Raw genomic sequence first — 15,502 nt, 5'->3', positions numbered from 1 at the left:
AAAAGTAGATGTGGAGGCAGATACAAGAAAAAAAAAAAATAGAGAAGGAAGATATTCTCCACATTACCTCCTGGTATTATAAAACAAGATATGAGAGAATTCAACATTTGACATTTTAAGACTATGATATAAAGGAAGGAATCGTATTTATGGTTGTTTTTCTGGGCCAAATGGAATGGATACAAAAAGTTTCAGTCTCTCACTTCTACTTTTCTCTTTATGGATCAAGAAATTGCAACATACCCTTTGACTGGAATCACAAATGCAGTGTATGTGCACACGGTATCTTAACAGAATCAGCATGAAAAAGCGGCACAAAAGCACTCCAAAGAGTGAACATAGTGTACGAATGTCAAAACCACATTGCTATGCACATATTCAGGCTTATGTCACACTGGAAATCCTGAATCGGTTAAAATAAGTGACGTGCTCATTCTCTCGGGTGGCTTCTGCTGGCCGATCTCTACAGAATGAACGCCACCAGTGCGAGAACAACGGCGAAGTTGCTTCAGGAAAATGCCCGAGAGTTTTCCTGAAGCGTCTTCACCTGGGAAAACCCTATGGCTGCTCCAGCATCGACATGCTGTGTGCACATACCCCAATACCAATAGTAGGACGTACCATCAATATCCATGCTGCATCGCAGTAAAGATTCTTCACTTTCTTGTAGAGAAGGGTCATCCTGAAATTGCCTTTGCGGCATCGATTCAAACAATTCCTAGACATAAAAGTACTGAAGTTTATTACATTTTAGTACTAACATGTACTGTGTTCTCTACTTGTATAGAATATTACAGAAACAACTCCTCAGTTTATTCTGGAAAAGAGATTCAGCATTGAACAGTAGAGCTGCTCGGAATAAAACAGGAAATGTAAAGGACTACAGCCTAAGATTTATCATTTACATTAAAGGTACACCTGCATAATCATGACAAATTCAACTACTACACGTCAAAGTTTTAATTTCCTGTTCTGTCCAGATGTCACCGTATCCCAGAATTCCAAGCGGAGGAAGTTCACCAACCGCCATATTGGGACACCCAAGTGATGGGTGTCTCAATATGGAAACTGCTGCTGGTACCAACCTATTGCACGGTACCACCAGCGGAACACTGTTGCACCTCACACACACACACACACTCTATAGGCTGTACCCACCACACACACTCGCAGCCTCTTGCGCGGTACCACCAGCGGAACACCGTCGCAAAGCGCCTCCGCGAATTCCACGCAGGCGCTGTGAATCATTCGGCTGAACTTGGCGGCAGATGCGCGACGTGTCTATAGGCAGAGGAAGCCGGTCACATTAAAGGGGTTTCCCCATGAACGAAATTTCATTTTAAAAATTGTCTGTGTCTGACTGTGTACTGACCGTGGGCAGGGGAGGAAGCAAAAGACAATACTGACATTACAGCAGGGGATCACAGAGGATTCATTTTGTGAGGTAAAATATTTCACTGACTGTTTTTAAACAATATTTTACCTCACAAAATGTATCCTCTGCGATCTCCTGCTGTAATGTCAGTATTGTCTTTTGCTTCCTCCCCTGCCCAGGAGCTATGGTATGTTCTGTACACGGTCAGACACAGGGGTGAGAGAGGCAGAGCACAGGGGGGAGACAGCGCAATTGGGACAGCACATGAGGGGAGAACACAGCACAGGAAGGAGAGAGACAGCAGACAAGGGGGACAGCACATGGGGTAGACAGGTCAAAGAAGAGAGCACACGGGAGAAGTCAGCACATGGGGAAAGAGAGTGGCTAGGTGGATGAGCACATGGGGGGGAGGGGGAGATTCTCAACACTGCAAAGCCTGCCCCCATCGTGACTTACTGCCCTCCTGATGCGATAGCATCGGGCCTCCATCTAGTGGATTAATAAATACATAAGTGGACAGATGACAGATTGCAAAGAGATAAGAGCTGAAGAAAAAAAAAAGAACCTGACATGATTAAACCCTTACATGAAAGATCACTAATGCTTTTCAGAGACTATCATCAATTTCCTGTATTTACTAAGACTGTCAGCCATTGCCCTTGTTCTCTCTGGTTGTCACAGATTTCCCCCCTATTAAACACATACCTTAACATTGTGACCATCACGCTGCTCTGGTGTTTTGTTCTGCCCATGAAGAAGCTGCCGGGCTTCTTGTATGGCTTTAGTAATGGCATCTCCTTCACCCAAGAAACCTGAGGGGACAAATATCAATCACTATATAAAAGATGACTGGACACAACAGAGAGTAAACAGAATTACCAAATAAAAAAAAAAAAAAAAAAAAAAATCAGCAGACTGGGAAGGTAGAAAAAAAAAATCTAAACGTAAAGAACTGTGTAAGGCAAAATAAGTTCTTGACAGTAAGGTATAGGAGGAAATTAAGAAATAGAGAGGAGGACAATGTGTAAAATCATCATGAAAAAGATTAATGTGTTACTGGAGTAAAAAAAAACCCAAGACCACTTGGTTAACCAGAACAATCATGTTTTCACCATTTAGGCTGTGTGCCCACGTAGTGTTTTTTAAGCATTTCCGCAGCGCTTTTAAATGTGCGATTCTGCCACGGAAACGCTTAAGAAAAGCAATCCATTCAATCAAAACTGAAACCGCACATGTTGTGCCAATGGTGCGTTTTTTACCGCTGCGGAATCACTTAGCGGTAAAAAGTGCAGCATGTTCATTAATTTTGCATGGGCAAAAACGCTTAGGAAAACGCATGCTAAAACGCTTGACAAACGCTTAAAAAAGCGCGTCAAAAACCACATTCATTTTCCCGGGAGCAGGGTGTGCGATTCTGCTCAGGAATATTCTGCTTCAGAATCACTACGTGGGCACATAGCCTTAAGGTCATGAATAATTCTCATCCCGGTTAGAAGAAAATAAATCATCAGATTGTTTCACCTATGAATAGGTGACCCCACCTTATAGCCACCAGGTTTAAATGAAAAGGGAAGGAAAATTTTCAGACATACCAAGCGGTAGACTGGATCTTGTAGGGCTGGATGTACTATCTCTGGTGCTTCCATAACCATTACTTGTTGCTGGTGACATTTTCAAAGTTGGAGAGTTACTTGATGAGGGAGACTGCTCAGAAGCTTTTGGTTTGGCTGTCAGATTCAAAGGCTGAGATGGTTCCTAAGTAAAAGACAAAGGGAACATTAGAGCCTCATTTTAGGGCTCATATTTGTTCTTTTCCAATTCACATCCTTCCATTGCAATACTTTACCTGTTTTCCAGTAGTAGAGGCTCTTGGTGGTGTAGGATTATGTAGCAGCTGCATTGGATATTCAACTGAAGAAAATAATTATAATCAATATAACATACACTCATTGTAAAGGAACATATAAATAGTTCACGTTTGTTCAGCTGACTATTTCACCTAATCACCCTTTCCTTCCCAATACACATGTTGTGACCATTTTTCAAAAAGGGCTGTGGGTCTTTCCTGGGTAATTACATAGCAGTAAGCTCATCATCCATTGTGGGGAAAAATGTTCAAGGGGCTTGTAAGGGATTATATGCCGAGTATATAGTAGAAAATAACATGAGTGAACACCAGCACAGCTGTAAGGACAAAAGCTTTCAATCCAACCTAATAACTTTTCATGAAGAGAATAAACATGGACAGAGGAGTAGCTATGGATACAGAGCTTGGACAGAAGAGTAACTGTGGATACAGAGCTTGGACAGAGGAGTAACTGTGGATACAGAGCTTGGACAGAGGAGTAACTGTGGATACAGAGCTTGGACAGAGGAGTAGCTGTGGATACAGAGCTTGGACAGAAGGGTAGCTGTGGATACAGAGCTTGGACAGAGGAGTAGCTATGGATACAGAGCTTGGACAGAGGAGTAGCTATGGATACAGAGCTTTGACAGAGGAGTAGCTGTGGATACAGAGCTTGGACATTATGTAAATGATGTACTTTACGCCAAAGTTCACTGCTGAGTCCACTAAAATTAAACCTATTTATTAGTGATATAGAAGGGATTAAACAGTGTGATGAAATCAATCACAGTGTATACAGTCTATGGAGGATGTTCATAAGTTACAAGCGGATATGGAAAAACTGAGTTTATTAGCAACCAGTTGGATGATGAGGTTTGATGTAGAGACGTAAAGTTATGCATCTGGGCACAAATAATATGGGATCATCATATGATCTAGAAGGATTTAAACTAAAAGAATCTCTTGTAGATCACAGACTAAATAAGAGCATGCAGTGTCAATCAGATGATTCTAAGGTCAGTAGATGATGTCATGAACACAAAGAGAGATATTGACAGTATGATTGCATTCTATTAAAAATGTCAAAATGTAGATTGCTTCCATTCAAGGATCAGCATCTACTCACCAGGCTTACAAGGAATTGGTTGGAGAAGAGGTGAAATCTGGGGATCAGTAGGAACTGTCTGAGCAGGAGGGAATGCTGGAATCATGACATATGGCATGTTTACTTGCTGCATAGATCGCAAAAAATGAAAAAGAAATTGGAAGGTTAAGCTCTTTCTTACTTTAAAATTGTGGCATAGGTTAAAAGCTGAAAGCGATCATTACCTGGATCTGCTGCTGCAACATATTAATTTTGTGCTGCTGCTGGATGAGCTGCTGCTGCTGTTTAGCAATCTATGCAGATGAAGTCAGAAAGAGAAAAGATGACGAGCACCACAAAGATATGGCAATCGCAGTCACATATGCAGGAAACAAATCATTTCTACCTGCTCCTGTTGCTGTCTTGCGAGCTCCATTTGCTGCTGCTGTTTCTCTAACAACATAGCTGCCATGTTCCGATGTTCAGAGTGTGCATTAAGCAGCTGGTCCCTCAGTCCTGCAAGCTGACGGATCATCAACAACAACTGCAGCTCTTTCTCTGCCAAGCTCTCCTGAGTACCTAAAAGCACAAGAGGAATTTACAGAAAAAGGAAAACCTCATATTTTTTTATGACTGTCCAACCCAAAATATGCTAGATTGGTATAACGGGCGTTGCCTCATCTGCACAATGTGCCCACTGTCATCTTGGAAATGTATACATCCTTTCATTACTCAAACTTAAAATGGCCTGTTTTGATGAGGGTATGTTTGGAGCGCTCAATCCTAACAGCATAATGATATGTTGTTGGTTCAGTGTCCCCAAACAGAGCAACTTGTTCCCTTTAACCCCTTTGAGAAGGAGCCCTTTTTCGTTTTTGCGTTACTATTTTTTACTCCCCTTCTTTCCAGAGCCATAACTTTTTTATTTTTCCGTCAATATGTCCATGTGAGGGCTTGTTTTTTGCAGCACAAGTTGTACTTTTGAACAACCACCACCACTGGTTTTACCATATTGTGTACTGGAAAAAAAATTCCAACTGCGGTGAAATTGCAAAAAAAAAAGTGCAATTCAACGACTTTTTTTGGATTTTTTTTACCATGTTTACCAAATACTAAAACTGACCTGCCATTATAACTCTCCAGGTCATTACGAGTTCATAGACACCAAACATGTCTAGGTTCTTTTTTATTTAAGTGGTGAAAAAAAAATCCAAAGTTGGTAAAAAAAAAAAAATTGTGTCATTTTCCGAGACCCGTAGCGTCTCCATTTTTCCTGATGTCATGATAGTTGAGGGCTTATTTTTTGCGTGCCGAGCTGACGTTTTTAATTCTACCATTTTATTGTTGATACGTTCTTTTGATCGCCCGTTATTGCATTTTAATGCAATGTTGCAGCAATCAAAAAACGTAATTCTGGCATTTTGACATTTTTTCTCGTTATGCCCTGTAGCGATCAGGTTAAATCTTTTTTATATTGATATATCTGGCGATTCTGAACGCGGTGATACCAAATGTGTGTATGTATGATTTTTTTATTGTTTTACTTTGAATGGGGTGAAATGGGGGTGATTTGAACTTTTCTATTTTTTAAATATCTTTAAAAACTTTTTTTTGTTTTACTTTTGCCATGCTTCAATAGTCTCCATGGGAGACTAGAAGCTGCCATAATCCGATGGGCTCTGCTACATACAGGCGATGATCAGATCACCTGTATGTAGCAGAATTACTCACTTGCTTTGAGCGCCGACCACCATGTGGCATTCATAGCAATCCAGCATTGACAACCATAGAGGTCACCAGGAGACCTCTGGTTGTCATGCTAACCCATCGGTGACCTGCGGTCACGTGACGGGGGTCACCGAAGGACGGATTTCTGGCGCAAATTTTGACAGCGGCATTTAACGGATTAATTGCTGTGAGTGGATCGCGATTCCACCCGCAGCTGTTCCGGGCACATACCAGCTGTTCAAAACAGCCGACATGTGCCGGGGAAAGATGTGCGCTCACCGCTGGAGCCCACATCAAAAGACACAACATGCGCAGTACTAATACGGCGCATGTCACAAAGGGGCTAAAAGAGTTGTCTCAAGAAGATAACCATTGCTCACATATCCTATTAGTTCATATGAACATCCTAAAGGGAGAACTAAAAGCCACTGTGTAGGAACAAGAGCACTAATCTGGACACTAATGTCTATGGTGGGGAAACAGACAAAAGAGGATACTCTGTCCCCCCCCCCCCATTTAATAAAGGATGGCTGTGGGATATGCTGGCCATACATTACTGTGCAATGGATGGCTTGAGTGTCACTTTCAATGTATTAACCATATTTTTTAAAAATAAAACAAAGAAATGAGCCATGTTATCTAAACTTTTGAAACAAAACTTGGACCAGTTAGGAAGTTAGTGGTAGTTTGTGTTAGTGTGAGCAGAAACCACTGTATAGCACATAATATATTACAGAACATACCTTTCACATCTTTACAGTCCAGGGTTCCATTTCCTAATATTGTGTCTTTCCAGTCGCCTCTGAGTAGTTTTTCAAGGGCTGGCATTGCTGCAAATGAGAATGGTATATATAAATAAAGACAAAATTCAATGGCAGCGACAGGACATATTGCAACATGATGTGCACAGCAATCACAGATTCATAAAAGTAAAATATAAGGGCACGTGTAGTTAAAATAAAAGCCAAGAGTTAGCTCTTATCTCTACAATAGGACCTATAGAATGCCTTATAGTACTAGTATCAACTTTGTCATATGCTCATCTAACGTGGGGGAGCATTTATTTAGCATATACATTTCCTTGAGAAGCATCCTAAACGCACCAATCATCTTGTGTATTGAGAGGGGGCATTGACATCATGTCTACAGATACCTGTCCAGATGTGTGTCTGATCGGCAAGGATCATGCACCGGGCCCATTCTTTACCTTTCAGTAGGTATCAGTAGACAGGACATCACCAGCCTTGCTCTTCTCCCAATTCGAAAGGGAGCGGTGGCCTTTAGAACTTTCCGCAAATCCAATGATGCATTGCCACTATGCGTGTAAAGAAGACGCCTAGACAGTGTCTAAATAGTCCTAATGACAAAAGGCAGGAGAGAGCGCGAGACAGAGAGCGAGAGACAGAGAGCGCCAGACAGGGAGCGCCAGACAGGGAGCGCCAGACAGGGAGCGCCACACCTTATATGAGGATTCACAGTGGCTGCAGACAAACCCCAATCCTGGACTAATGTTTTAAGTGTCATTGGGTATTCAAAAAAATAAAATAAAGTGTGGGTTGAAAATCCTACCATCATTCATGGTTTTGCTCACTTCAGGACTTTCTTGCCGTCCATTAGATACAGGGACAATATTCTGAAAATCCGAGACATGCGAGGGTTCCTTTGTAAAAAAATGAAAGTGAAACCAGCAATGAGTTAATAGAATTACAAGCAATTTTTAAACATGTTTCCACCATCAATTTTTAGCTGCCAAACATTCTGATCTGTAAAGATAAAAAGTATTGGCTTATAGAAAAAAAAAATCTATAAATTTCATTTTGCTCCATTCAGCACACTAGGGGGCGCTACTACATAAGGGAAACTGCGGTAAACCTCAAATATTTAGAAATACATCATATTCAATAAAGATCCACATACAAACCTATACTGCCACAGATTTAGAGCATTTGCTTAGTACAAATATATATTTATATTTAGGATATAAATCATTTGTATTTATCTAAGATGTGAACATGAATTTCCTAAGTAGGTTTCCAGCAATTCCCAAACAAAAAAACTTAACTAGTTACACTTTTGTCACCTTTCATTGCGTCTTGTGAAAAAAAAAAAAGTTTGAAGCATTTTAGGGCAATTTTTACCTACTTAAAACATGACTCATTTTGATTAAACTCTAACCCAAACCACAATAGAAAAGCAACAAAGTAAACTTCCATTGCTGCAGAGATTTTCCATATATACACAGAGGTAGACTTCATTCTAATTTCCATTTTGACCATTTTTTTTATTTTATTTTTTAAAGGGGGAAGGGATCCACTATTGCTGTGTTCACCTCTATCATAATTTAGCCACAGGTAATGCTAGTAATCATATGTATTAATAATATTAAATCTATATATTTATAATAATATGGGTTTCATTTGTCTTGATTTCTGATAGTTTGAAAAAATAGAAACGCATAATGAAAAATGATAACACATCTGGTACCATCACTGCTCTAGTAAGAGGAAAGTTTCTAGCCCAGATTTCTGTGTATATGTACTTCAAACTATTTCATGTTTCTCTTCTAGGGAAACTCTACACGTGGCAAATTAGTTGCAGGAATTCCTCTGACTTAGGCCAGGGTCACACTTGCGAGAAACTCGCACGAGTCTCACGTCTCAATACCCGGCACTGCCGCCGGCACTCGGACCGGAGCGCTCAGCTGCTTAGAAATCCATGCAGCCGCATACTCCGCTCCGAGTGCCGGCGGCAGTGCCAGGTATTGAGACGTGAGACTCGTGCGAGTTTCTCGCAAGTGTGACCCCGGCCTTAAAATCAGCGTCATACATAAGATTGGGGTTGATCTGCAGCACAAAAATACCCGGTTTTTTAATGAAAGCCCTAATCAGATAAATGGAAAAGTTACTGAAATTTCTAACAAATCTGGAACAAGTAAATTGACCCCAAGTGGTCAAACAGGTTGGACAGGACATTGGGATTTTGTCATGGATTCCGATCAGAGATTCATATGAAATCTGACGACAATTTCTAGCCGACTCAGGTGAACGGAGCTTACATAATGCCGTTAACACATAACAGGAAGTTCCATGAAAAAAAAACATCAAAACTTGCAAAAAGCACCTCATATGCTACTATTTAGGTCTTTAGATTCTGTCGAAAAAAGCCTGTGGAACAAATCAGAGCGATTTCTGACTTGGATCTTGCACCAAAATACAGGTGGGCTTAGAAGATTTCGATTTGGAAATGTGTGACCATGGATATGTTATCCAAACTTAAATACCTGGCTCACCTGAAGAGATGAATCTTGTTGTAAAGTAGCTAAATTATTCACATTCAGTAAGATATCGTCTTTGGAATCCTCCTCCATCTTAGGGCAGGATTCTGCTGGAGAAATGGACACCTTCGAAGCAACACTGAAACAGAGGGTTCGAAAAGAGTTATGGATTTTCCTATTTTCTAAATATTGAGCATAATGTGAAATGTAAAGATTTTTCTTGCAATTAGGATTCATGTAAAAATTGGGATCATTTATTTGTCTTCTACATACTTGTTGTTGCACTGTATATTGCTGGCTGCAGAATGAATTAACTGGTAAACGGTGAGAGAGCTCCTTCTGATCGCCTGACAGGAGAGTGGATAACTCTTAGGCCGGAGTCACACTAACCGACGCAAAATACGGTCAGTATTTTACATGTGTAATACGGATGAATGGCCCCTAAACAGTGCTCCGTATGTCATCCGTAATCAAGGTGTGGTCGCGTATTTTACGCATGTCAGCATCCGTATATAATCCGTATGGCATCCGTATGGCGAGATTTTCTCGCAGGCTTGCAAAATGGACATATAATGGAGCCCTATGACAGGGTTTCTAACAGAAACCAAAGAATAGATATAGACACATAGAATGCATATATATATGTGTGTATTCTATGTGTATATATCTATTCTTTCGTTTCTTTATTAAACCTGTCAGTGTGAGTTTACTGTATAGCGCACTGAATTGCCGGCTTTGCTAAAAGACACCGGGTGAGTATTTCTCGCAAGTCACATGTGTGGTCCGTGTGTAATCCGTATTTTTTGCGCACCCATAGACTTGCATTGGCGTATTACGGGCGTAGTACGCTGACAATCGCAGCATGCTGCAATTGGCACGGACCGTAGAATACGGATGAGAAATATACGGCTGTTGGGAGCTGCCCCATAGAGAATCATTGGTCCGTGTCTAATGCGTGCTTTTAGCGCCTCTCACTCGGCCGTATTCCTCGCCAGTGTGACCCCGGCCTTAGCTGTTTTTCCTAAGCTTTTCCCTGCTGATTTAAAACTACAGACAGCATAAAAGCTGACTGTGCTGGGATACAAAAAACTGTTAATAGCCAAACGATGCAATTGCAAAAGTGATTTAAAAAAGAAACAAAACATATACATATTACTATATATATATATATATATATATATATATATATATATATATATATATATATATATATATATATACACACACACACATACATACACACACACATATACATACATACACGCTAACATATTGGAAATATTATAATGTAATATAACATATATTATGTAAGTGCACACATGGAAAGTGTACTCAAAGATAATGTATAACCTTTTCTAAAGAAGGTAGTATGGTTTACAGTGATGTACTAGAGGCCAACTCCAACATTAATCGCTAGCAAAGAAATAGTATGATTTACAAAATCTAGCTCTATGGGCAAAATCCAGCCATATAATGAACAGTCAGAGTGGCACCAGTCCTAAAATCTCAGACTCCTATATAAGATAGTTCATGTATGGACCATGATGCTCGGATTGCCAGTGGGTCGCCTGACCTGAACTTGACAGCCTGAGATACTACTATGCAAGTCTGTGCATTGTTGTTTGCACATAGAATGTGTTACTAGGGTGTCTGAATTCAGCTAGTATTTAAGGGTAAAGCTGGAGTAACATATATCTTTATTTATTTTGAAATGCCCCATTCACGTCATAGCTTATAAAATGTCCCTCGCTGCTGTCAAGCTGCTTAGATTGGGGAAAAGTGGTTTTATTATCTTTCAGAAAGCTGCCTCATGAAAGTGAGATCCAGCCAGTAGGGAGTCTGTAGAACAAAGCTTCCTACAGGTTGCACGAGAGAGAAGGTTTTCTTCCTTCTGGAGAAGAATTATTTATAATACGTTCAGAAAACTGAAATTTCTGAACAGAAACCCTGCTGTGCACCCTCTACATGTAAACTTGTCATTCATGATGAGATTAAAGATTAAAGATGAAGTGCTAAGAATGTGTCAATGTTTTCAACTCATGCCTGTATTTAGTTTGAACAGTCATTCTGTGCTGACAAGAGTTCCTTTAAGACAAGAGTGGATACCCTCCAGCCAGCGAGCGAGCCATTTGGGGCCCGCAATAACCTTTTCTCGAGCTCCCCGAGTAGATTACCGGGAACCACAATATTTGAGCCAACGGTCACATTTTGCTGACCCTTTAATTACTTCTTGCAAATACTGAATGCTGCGGTGCATGCATTGATGGATTACGTCCTGGCCAGTATCAGCGTCTAGACCTTTTTTTCGGCAGAGTACTCCCATTCCACTGGCGGAGAACTCCCATTCCACAGATGAAGACAGCAGCGGCAGCCCCAATGTTTCCTGTGATGTACATGATCCAGTCCCACATTCTCCTGTGAAATACGTACTTCAGTCCCAGCATCTCCTATTTGATATGTTTCAAAGTCTCCTGTATTATGTTATGCTTCTGTCCCAGTGAATCTTATGTGATGTGTATGATCCAGCCCCAGGGAATCCTATGTGATGTATATGCAGCAGCCCCAGTGTCTCTCCTATGTGACGTGTATTATCCAGTCTCAATATGTCCTATGTGATGTGTATGATCCAGTCCCAGGGAATCCTATGTGATGTATATGCAGCAGCTTCAGTGTCTCCTATGTGATATGTATGATCCAGTCCCAATGCCTCCTATGTGATGTGTATGATCCAGACCCAGGGTATCCTATGTGATGTATATGCAGCAACCCGTGTCTCCTATGTAACGTGTATGATCCAGTCTCAACGCATCCTATGTGATGTCCCAGTGTCTCCTATGTGATGTGTATAATCCAGCCCCAGTGTATTCTCTGTAATGTATATGTTGCAGACCTCCACTGTTTGCATTCTTTAAATGTAACATGAGCAGTGATGAATTTCCCACTGTGAGGAGACCTGCAGTGTAATATACATCTGTGTTCAGAAGTAGACATGAGAGTATATGCTGTGGTCTGGATCACAGTCAACCATTGATAAGTTTTGTAAAGAAAATCGCAGCAAAAAGTTGTTCTGAATAAACATGAATGAATATCGTTGGATGCCTCCTTATTCGGCTCGGTAATAGAGCTTACCAAATAGCTGCAGCAGGAACCCGGAGGGCTCCCAATATTCAGGTGTCCGGCGCAGCAGCTGCATGTGTCACGGCTGTGTGACAGTCACAACACATGCATGGAGAGCCTGTTTGTTGGTCTCTCCATGCATGTGTTGTGATTGTCACACAGCCGCGACATGTGCAGCTGCGGCGTCGGACACCTGATTAACGGAAGCGCTCCAGGTATCTGGGTTCCCGCTGCAGCTATTTGGTAAGCTTTATTACCGAGCTGAATAAGGTGGCATCCAACGATATTTGCTCATGTCTATTCAGAACAACTTTTTGCTGCGATTTCTTTACAAAATCAAAGGTTGTGATCCAGACCACAGCATACCTGGAAAAGCATTTGAGAGTAGCAACATGTTAAATACCACCTTACATCACACGTCCCACCAAAGAGAAACATTATGGTATGAATATCAAAATGGCCCCAAACAGAAGAAAAGATTCCCCACTCCTGCTCTAAAGAATTACTGTAGCAGCAAACTCATAGTATTGCAGAAACTGATTTTTTCCCCCATTCCCCTTCTCCCAAAACCTAAGGAAGCAATAAAATAAGGCTATGTGCACACACTGCAGTTTTTGCTGCGGTTCAGCTGCTGTTTTGGCCGCAGCAGAACTGCAGCAGTTCTGCAGACAGTGTACAGTAGCATGTAAATCTATGTGATTTACAATCTGCTGTGCACATGCTGCAGATTTTTAACTCCGGAAAAGCTGCGGTTTTGAATCCGCAGAAAGAAATGACATGTCACTTCTTTTCTGCGGATTCTGCTGTGGTTTACCATCTCCTGCATTGTAGAGATGATAAACCGCAGGGCAAAACTGCAGGCCAATCCGCAGACCAATCCGCAGCGTGTGCACTTAGCCTAAAGCAATTCCTCAAAATCTAAGGTAAAATGCAGCATCTAACTAATGCTTTGACTTAAAAAAACAAAAACAAAACATCATGTTTCTCACCCATAGTTGGGTAAATTACATGGAATTTTACTCAATGGATCAAACTAGTCCTGAACCAGTGCAGCGTGCCAAGGGAGAAAGTTCAATCAAAGGGAGTAAATTCATAGCTCAAAGGTCAGTCATTGTCATCTGTCATTGTGCACATTGTGTGCTGAGCTTATTGTCCTGCTTCTGGGACCGCTGAAGAAAGGGAGGAACATATAACTAGCTGTAAAGGAGGAAAACATGGACGAGGAAAGAAAAGCAAGAGACAACACACACTAGAATGAGAGGCCGAGAACAGAATGAGTTACCGTAGATACATTATGAAATCCAAAATACAGATATTGAGGTAATAGAAAAACTGGAAAATAAATATCCTCTGTTACTAGGCCTTAGTGTTAACACTACTAAAAGCAACAAACCTACAGTAGAAAAGGTGAAGAATAAAAGCATAGTAAATAGCCGGTTACTGCATCCCTGGACTCCTACTGTGGGATGTGCTTGTTCTCTCTGTTCAAACCTTTACTCCTTATTAACACCCTCACCTCTGCATGAAGACCATATTCCAGTATGGGCTTCATGCAGAGGTGAGTGCTGGGAGTGGGAGTGCAAAGCTTCCCAGTGGAGCCAAAGCAAGGAGAGGCCACTCGGCAGGGGGCAGAGGAAGCCGAACAATGAGCGGACAAACTAACAAAGGAAGTATGACAAGAACACAATGGGGCATTGTGATAATGTTCCGCTGCCAGGAACCTGTACGCTCACACATAGACATGTACCATTGAGCCGCTCACAGCACAGTACCTATAATGCATGACTCACACCTACATGTCAGCGATGACAGATACAAGAACACATCTTTCTATGCGGTCGCTGACAGACACAGAAGCCCTCCATACGTTACCACTGCTATCTGATAGTTTCATCTGCTTATTCGTCCCTTATCCTTCTTCATTCTCTCCATTTCTCCCTCCCCCTAGCAATCAGGTCTGTTCCTGCCCTGCAGGTTGCTGTGGGGACTCTGCCTTAGCTAAGGATGGCATTGTTAGAGTACAATGACTTCCCCCACCCTCACTCCATGCGTGGAGCCTCTCCCACATTCCTCACCCTCGGCCTCTGAACACCAGGGAAGGGAAAACACAAGGGACACTTCGGAGCACCCAGGTTTTCATGTGCTGACTTCCCTTATGCTTTCTGTTGTGCATAGTTTGCATGTGAATCTCATGCATTGGTTACAGCATTTACAGGGCAGTACAAAAAGCTAAAGCAAAAACCTAATAATAATTCTATTACCTAAAATATAATTATTTGCATATTCTCCATGGAAGATACTTTCAGCATAAGAAATATATAAGATCGTGACATGAAAGTTGGCTCAAATTTGAGAAAACTGGAGCTAAATGTCATGATAATAATATTAGTGCACTACTGAATGTTCCATCACAAGTCCAGACTCCACACAACAGCAGATATTGCAGAGATTAAGGAACAGATATGTTGCATTCTAACATGCCCGATGCTTTGTTCTCACCACAGATAAGCCACCACCAGCTGTCTGGTCGCCTTTTCCCGCTTCCCTATTGAGAACACCTGCACGCTCAGTTGAGCCGAATGTACATGCCTAGGCTGAGTTCACCATAGCAATTCTCACTGAGTGGCTAGTTCTGAGCAATAGACCATGCACTCTAATGGAGTATGCACTTATGAGAATACCCATCAAAAGAGGCAAGTGCAATCCCAAAAATTAAGAATTATGATAAAAGATCCATCATATGCTATTGACAGTTTTTTTTTCCATTAAAACAACAAGTGTTGAATGCTGAGAATGCTGGGTCTGGGGGAAAATGTGTGTAAATGGGTAAGTAACTGGCTTAGTGATAGAAAGCAGAGGGTGTTTATAAATGGTATATTCTCTAACTGGGTCGCTGTGACCAGTGGGGTACCGCAGGGGTCGGTGTTGGGACCTATTCTCTTCAACATATTTATTAACGATCTGGTAGAAGGTTTGCACAGTAAAATATCGATATTTGCAGATGATACAAAACTATGTAAAGCAGTCAATACAAGAGAAGATAGTATTCTGCTACAGATGGATCTGGATAAGTTGGGA

At 41.3% G+C, this 15,502-nt stretch overlaps 1 protein-coding gene across 6 annotated transcripts in view; it reads right to left on the bottom strand.

Annotated features, from left to right (window-relative positions):
• The window catches only part of SOX13 (SRY-box transcription factor 13), a 56,186-nt gene that overhangs the window by 13,665 nt on the left and 27,019 nt on the right, over positions 1 to 15,502 (bottom strand). For 5 of the 6 annotated variants that reach the window (XM_073587144.1, XM_073587145.1, XM_073587139.1 and 2 more), the window contains 10 exons: positions 9,323 to 9,446; positions 7,603 to 7,693; positions 6,777 to 6,863; positions 4,712 to 4,884; positions 4,551 to 4,619; positions 4,348 to 4,453; positions 3,222 to 3,286; positions 2,968 to 3,130; positions 2,081 to 2,187; positions 622 to 718 (listed from right to left, as the gene is read on the bottom strand). In XM_073587144.1, coding sequence (XP_073443245.1) covers positions 622 to 718; positions 2,081 to 2,187; positions 2,968 to 3,130; positions 3,222 to 3,286; positions 4,348 to 4,453; positions 4,551 to 4,619; positions 4,712 to 4,884; positions 6,777 to 6,863; positions 7,603 to 7,693; positions 9,323 to 9,446 — 1,082 coding nt within the window. Of the gene's footprint in view, positions 1 to 621; positions 719 to 2,080; positions 2,188 to 2,967; positions 3,131 to 3,221; positions 3,287 to 4,347; positions 4,454 to 4,550; positions 4,620 to 4,711; positions 4,885 to 6,776; positions 6,864 to 7,602; positions 7,694 to 9,322; positions 9,447 to 14,296; positions 14,439 to 15,502 lie in introns of those variants that run through there. The other variant, XM_073587142.1, reaches the window with a different exon arrangement.

Source organism: Dendrobates tinctorius, unplaced genomic scaffold, assembly GCF_039654945.1.
Source record: "Dendrobates tinctorius isolate UK_male_01 unplaced genomic scaffold, ASM3965494v1 ptg000098l, whole genome shotgun sequence".
Taxonomy (NCBI): Eukaryota; Metazoa; Chordata; class Amphibia; order Anura; family Dendrobatidae; genus Dendrobates; species Dendrobates tinctorius.
This window is presented reverse-complemented; position numbering and strand designations above follow the sequence as displayed.